At 40.7% G+C, this 7,304-nt stretch overlaps 1 protein-coding gene across 1 annotated transcript; it reads left to right on the top strand.

The window, feature by feature from the left end:
* The first annotated feature begins 6,154 nt into the window (after positions 1-6,154).
* LOC107538657 (olfactory receptor 51I2-like) lies at positions 6,155-7,117 on the top strand. The gene has a single exon (XM_087822225.1). The coding sequence runs from the start codon at positions 6,155-6,157 to the stop codon at positions 7,115-7,117; it is 963 nt and encodes a 320-aa protein (XP_087678351.1).
* Positions 7,118-7,304: the final 187 nt, after the last annotated feature.

Below are 7,304 nucleotides of genomic sequence, written 5' to 3'. Positions count from 1 at the left end.
GTTTTAATAGATGAGTGAAAGAAGACAGAGAAAGGATATGCTGGCAGCAGTGATGGACTCATGACTGCTCCGCCCTGGGGAGTGGATCTCCCAGTGCTCCTTGCTGCTACAGCACTCCTTACTACTTTTCCCATCTTAACTAGAAGACTCTTGTCTTTTCCGGGAGTAGATAAAAGGTTCTATCCTCTGTGTCCTGTTCTCTTTTCTGTTCTCTTTGCCCGTTATATACACCTTTCTTAGAGCACTTATTGGTTGCTATTGAAATTATCCTTTGTACTGATCTCCTATTCTGCTTCCTCAAAGACAGCAGGGATTCCCGATTCACAATGAATGCCTTCATTACCTGGAAAGGGATTGTCCCAGAGATGACTTCAGAAACATTACTTGAATAAACCTATTTATGAATCATAATTCCTAAATAAATACCCTGAAGTTTCTATGTTCACTTATTTAACAAATAGTTACTAAGTTTACACCATATTTCAAGCAATGGTAGCTGTAGATATAGCCCTTCATATTTATGGTACAAATGGGTTTCCCTTGCTCCAAAAAGGCACCTCCAAGAATAAACTTTTTCTGGCCATCAACTGTTACCTGAGAGTATAATATTAGTGACTCTAGCCTTTAGTTATATGTCACTCTATTCTGTCTTACCTTTTAAAATTCAGTAGGGTTCCTGGGATAGGGACACCCTTATTCCACAGTTATCCCAAAAAGAACACTTGGGCAGGCACTTTGCTCAATAGCAAGGGCACTGGCAAAAAAAAAAAAAATGGGAATGGGTAAGTTGAGAGCAGGATTTAGAGGCCAATGTTTACTTAAGATGTTTCTGCAGATCTCTCTTCAAGATCCTAATATCAATTCTATTTGGTATATGTCCATAAGTGGGATTGAATAATCATATGGTAGTTCTATTTTTAATTTTCTGAGGAGCCTCCATAGTATTTTCCATAGTGACCACACCAGTTTACATCACCACCAAGAGCACACAGGGATTCCAATTTCTCCACATCCTCATCAATACTTATTTTCTTTTTAATGACAGCCATCCCAGCAGTTGTGAAGTGATGTCTCATTGTGGTTTTGATTTTTTCCCCATTGTATATTCTTGGGACCCTTGTGAAAAATCAGTTGACCACATATGTGTAAATTTATTTCTGGGTTCTCTATTCTTTTGCATTGTTTTATATCTCAATTTTTACGTAAGTATCATACTGTTTTAAATCACTGTAGTTTTATAATATATTTTTGTCTGAATGTTCTGGCTAAGATTTTTAGTACAATGTTGAAAAGAAATGGAAATCATGGGCATCCTTGTTGTGTTACTATGTCAGAGGAAAATCTTTCAGTTTTTCACTGTTGAGTAAGATGTTAGTTGTGGGCTCACTACATATGTCCTTTATTATGTTCAGGCACATCTCTTACATATCTCCACTCCCATGTTCACTGCAACATTATTCACAACAGCCAAGATATTGAAATAATATGGATGTCCATCAACAGATAAGTAGCTAAAGAAAATGTGCTATAGATATGTAGTGAAGTATTATTTGGCCTTTAAAAAGAAGGAAATACGACCATTTGCAATGAGGAAACTTTTGGAGTGAAGAAAATGCCTATTACCTTGTGATGATGATTATGAAATGTCATTGTGATCATGAGTGTATGGATATTTCCAAATTAATCAAGCTGTACACATTAAATATGTGCAGTTTCGTATATCAAGTATACCTTCATAAAACTGTTTTCAATTGATTTCACTCTATTAGAAAAAAAATGAAGCTTCTGGGGATGAAACAGGACAACAAGAAAAATTTCCTAGGTTGAAAGACACTCTGTATCTCTAAGAACATAAAAACAGAGAAATGGAAGAGCTCCCATTATGCATGCCCACCCCCATTCATCTTTCCCTGTCTTAGGGAACCTTTAATCTCCATCTACTCCCAGGTTACTTGATACATATTTGCTGTGGAACAGAATGGGGCTTTCTCCATGTCACATGAGGAACAGACACAGGAAGTGGATCTTCTTAACCTGAGTAAACAACCCTGGGGGCCAAAGAGAGAGTGAAGGGAAATAGACACATTGAACCCGAGTGTCTGAAAGGCTGTCATTTGGAGGGGCCAGAAATTATTCTGTGTGACTCTAAATTGCAGATCTATCGCTGAGGAGCACAGTAAAGGAAAATATTAAAGTGCCTTGAAAATTTTCTATAGCTATGATAGAATGGATGAACCCATTGTAGGACATTTGGCAACCTTAGTTCTGTCTACTAAATGCTAGTTGTGCCCATCACCGTCACTGTCATAACCAAAAATGCCCTCACTATAAACTACATCATTTTTAGATTGTACCTCATAATTTGTCACTTAAATATATGCTGTCTTATATGCTTTTATATAAAAAAAGAATGGATGAATCCAGAAAGATGATGATTCTAGCCCTCTCCTTCACAACTCAGCTGCTCAAATATCTCATTTGCCTTATAACTCTCCATGACAACACACATCCCACACATTTCCCATTACTCAGAAAAAAATAAGCAGAGTCTCCTTTGTGACCTGTGGCCTAGACACCCCTGGGGAGCAGCATCTCACTAAGGCATCCAGCCAGTGGTTTAAAGGTAACATAGTTGCAAAGTTTCCTGGACTCCTGCAGGATATGGAGAGGCAGAAAAGGCTCAGACAACATGCAGGGTGAGTAACTTGGGGCCCAAACACAATCCCGTCTGCCCTATTTAGAAGGATGGGGGCCTGGTTAGTGAGTCTGACATCCCTTCTCTGTCAGCTGCTGCGAGGTGAAGGAGCCAATGGGATGGGGGATGAGCAGATGGCAGAAGCAGGGAGAAAAGTAAGGAGACCTGGACATCCATGGATGGCAGTCTATGGCCCTAAATAAGGGGTAGGAAGTGAAAGAGGCTACTTTCCTGAAGCACAGATTTTCCAAATCATATAATTACTCAGAAACCCAGACTCTGTGTCCAAGCAAATTACTACCCTTTTGTTTCTCTAATTGGGGTCATAATAAGAGGGTATCATAAGACCCTATCCCAGATAGCATCCTGCTAGTGACTTGAATGCTTGGTGTCTCAACTCTCACTATATTGTTCTTTACAATCTTCCAATTAAGAAGAGGCTCTTAGAAAAGCATTTGGTCTATATGTATATTAAAAATGATTACCACCATAGCATTAGATAACACCTCCATTACATCATATATCTTACATTTCCTTTTTGTGGGGGAAAAAGAGAGAAAAGAAAAGTACTTGGCTTTAGGGTAAAGAAAGCTGGTGGATTCAGCCTTTTGTTTCTAGGTAACTTGACTTTCCCAGATATACCCAGTCAAGTTAACAGAATCCTAGATTGCTAAAATGGAAGTGATTTCATTCCTGGGGGAAGAGCTAGAATTTTTAAATATTTTTGACCCTTTAGTGTCCTAGAGATAATAATAGAAGACCAAACCTAATCTGATTTCCAAGTTTAAGTGATTGCTTTTGGACTTTATGGGAATCAAAAAACATGGCAATCCAACTGTGCTACTAAGACGGGCATTTTAGTAAAAAACACACACAAAAAAAAATGTCCTTTCACCACACAGAATTTTTCCGTGTCAGACCCCTCATAACGCTGTAATAGTCACAAAACATAAAAAGGAAAAAGCCATCATCTGGATACAAGGGAGAAATTAGCTTGATCATATAAGAGTTGTCCCTAATTTTTGGCAACTTGTCTTAAATGGTACCCTATAATTTTACCCTTGTGAACTCTGAGGTTCTTGTAACATTCCTCTGAATTTAGCAGTTGGATCCTTCCACCACAGCCAAGCGCAATAGACCACACAGATATCCAGAGGTGCGTCAGACCAGCATATCAACTAGGGAACAAAGACAAGTTCTAACATAAAGGATTGAGGACTTGTGAATTACTCAATAATAGATAAATCAATACAAGATAAAGGAAAAAGAATTGTGACATTCATCCCAGGTAAAATTAACCCTTAGGTTTCTGCAAGTTATATAGAGAGGGCAGAATTCACCCTCTATTCTGATTTAAACTACCAATGATGAGGAGTATTTCCTGAACTGATCCTATGACAACCCAAATAAGATTAGATGAAAGTAAATATCAATTGTATTAATCTAAAGGAGCCCCTGATCTTTATTATATACAGACGATACGGTATAAATTGTGAACAAACACATGCACCTAGAAGATGCTGAATTAAGGGTTGGAGTGGAAGGGAACTAGATTAAAAATTAAGTAGCTTTCATTCAATTACTCATTTCCTTGTTCATTCATTAATAGTACCTGAAAAAAAAAGAGAACAGAAATTTTCAAAATCAGATGAGATCGAATGAGGTTTCTGAAGAAATGTGATTTGGATTACTAAAATAGAAATGAAGAGATAACCAGCACAATGGTTGGCTCTGTGAGAAGAGCTCAAAGGCTCGCTATGAGGGGTAAACATATTTTTGGAGAAATAGGAAGGGGTTTTATTTGCAGGGTCCCAAGTCATGTCACCACAGAAAATCAGAAGAGAACAAGCTCATTCAGATAATCTGATCCAACCAGCTCCACACTTCACAAATCACCAGCATCTAGTACTGCCCATGGCCAATATAGGAGGTGTAAGACTGTTCAAAGTGTTTAAGCCAAATAGACCTGAATTTGAATTTTGAATTTTCAAACAAACAAAAAAAGTGAGAAGTCTAATATCTGGAAGAGATATTCATTGACAGATAAATTAGTAAGTTTATTTGCCCAGCATCAAACATTAAAATTAGAACAGACCCCACAGAACACTACAGGTACCTAAATGTATGCCTTCGATTCGTGTTTTCAGTTGGTGTCTATAGAAATTCTAACTTTGGGTCCTTGGCCCTGCAGCTGTGGCCCTCCCAGCTAAAGCAGATGTCAGTGCTGTGTGATTTACAGGAAGGTACATTCAAGGGCAAATCAAGGCCTCAGAATGGGTGTGCTAAGGGGCTGAACAAAGTGTTTGGCTGGTATTCTAAAGGTTGTGGAGAATGCTGAATGAATGGAGTGAGGGGATGATTCTTAAAAAGCAATGGGCCCCCCGGATTACACTGGCATCCAGTAACCCTGGCTGATATTTTCTGGGCAAGGCATGTTTAGGCCCCATATTTTTTTAGTTTTTATTTATTGATTTTCGAGAGAAAGAGGAGAAAAGAGAGGGGCAGAAAGAGAGAAACATTGATTTGTTATTCCACTTATTTATGCATTCACTGATTGCTTCTTGTATGTGCTCTGACCTGGGATGAAACTCAAAACCTTGGCATATTGGGATGATGCTCTAACCAACTGAGCTACCCAGCTAGGGCTGGACCCCATATATTTAAGTGTCCTCAGTGACTGGGTGAGAATCAGCAGTCTCTTCATTTACCAAAACTTTCCCAGTACTTATTTTCATTTTCAGCCTGGGACTTTATCATTACTGGGACTTGATTAAAAGAGGATGTCCTAGGATTTGTACTCAACACCCTCAAACACAAAAAGATATGAAGTTCTGATAACTGGTCCAGGGGATAGTTGCTTACTTCCTGTGGTGAGCTGAAGAATTTCTCTCCTTTCACATTAGCTAAAATATTTCCCTTCTCTGTCAGCAAGGTAATTGTGGGACAACAATGAGATAATTAACTTGAAAGCACTTAGAAATACTGCAAAATTCAGTATCAATGGAATAACAATAACAACCAAAACAAAGACTATGACGATGATGATGATGATGATGATAATGATGGTGATGATGATTATTTAGAGAGTGCTTTACATATTAAAGTGTATTAGCAAACATCACTTAATTTAATGAAGACCGCATGGTAAGGTGAAAACAGTACAGAACTTATAGAACTTACAAACTAAATCCATTTCGGTTATATATTTCCTGATAATCATGAAGAAGTTCAACTATCCCCTACATACTGCATTTGTTTTGAGGACATATTGCTAATGTATGCACATTCCTAGAACTATTAACAATACCAAGTAAGAATTGAGAAATGGGAAAAAATTAATTTAAAAGCCTATATAGCATAAGTAAATGTTTTCCTGATGACAGGTGTCCTGCCAGTGTCTTTTGTCTGCCCAGACTGAAGAGGTCACATCTTCCTGGAGACCTCTTCTGCCTTCCAAGGATGCTCCCTTCCCGGTCCTATGTCAACATCTCCTTCTTCCAGCCAGCTTCTTTCCTGATGATTGGCATCCCAGGACTGGAGGCCGCTCATGGCTGGATCTCCATTCCCTTCTCCTGCATGTACACTGCGGCCCTCACCGGAAACTGCCTCATCCTCCTGGCTGTGAGGAGAACTCCCCGCCTGCACCAGCCCATGTACTACTTCCTGTCCATGCTGGCCCTCACCGACGTGGGCCTCACCCTGTCCACCATGCCCACCACCCTGGCTGTGCTCTGGTTTGACCACCGTCTCATTGCCTTCAATGCCTGCCTGGTCCAGATGTTCTTCCTCCACTCCTTCTCTGTGGTGGAGTCCTCGGTGCTCCTGGCCATGTCATTTGACCGCTTCGTGGCCATCTCCAACCCCCTGCGCTATGCAGCTGTCCTCACAAATAATGTCATTGTCAGGATTGGACTGGCTGTTGTGGCCCGTGCTGTGCTCTCTCTCTTCCCAGTGCCCTTCCTGCTTAAACGTTTGAACTTCTGCCCTAACAAGATCCTCTTGTCCCACTCATTCTGCTTCCATCCTGATGTAATGAGAAGAGCCTGTGCTGATATCACCGTAAACATCCTCTATGGGCTCTATGTGGTCGTGTCCACTGGGGGCATAGACTCTGCGCTCATCATCCTGTCCTACACGCTCATCCTGCACACCGTCCTGGGGCTGGCCTCTCCCCGGGAGCGCATCCGGGCCCTCAACACCTGTGTCTCACACATCCTGGCCGTCTTTGTCTTCTTCATCCCAGCCATTACCATGTCCATGATCCATCGTTTTGGAAGGCACCTGCACCCCATTGTGCATGCCCTGGTTGCCTATGTGTACCTGGTGGTGCCCCCAGTGCTCAACCCCATCATCTACAGTGTGAAATCCAAGCCCATCAGGGAGGCCATGCTCAGAGTGCTGAAGGGGAAGGGCCAAGGCTGATGAAACTATGAAATATAACAGGGTCTGGGTACCATAAGAGAGACTTGCTATAGCCTCACAGAAACCTGTTACCCTCTGCAAGCTCTGAAAATACCTAGTCTATGCTAATACAGTGGGAAGACCACCAGGCTTATTCCTGTTACATATTCACCATTTGCTTTGTACTGGAAGCAGTGCTGAGGATTAA

Source organism: Miniopterus natalensis, chromosome 11 (assembly GCF_054644295.1).
Source record: "Miniopterus natalensis isolate mMinNat1 chromosome 11, mMinNat1.hap1, whole genome shotgun sequence".
NCBI lineage: Eukaryota > Metazoa > Chordata > Mammalia > Chiroptera > Miniopteridae > Miniopterus > Miniopterus natalensis.
Note: the sequence above shows the minus strand (reverse complement) of the source record. Positions and strands in the feature narration are given on the sequence as shown.

Coding starts and splice junctions, on each gene's coding strand:
- LOC107538657 (XM_087822225.1), top strand. CDS start 6,155: ATGCTCCCTTCCCGGTCCTATGTCAACATCTCCTTCTTCCAGCCAGCT.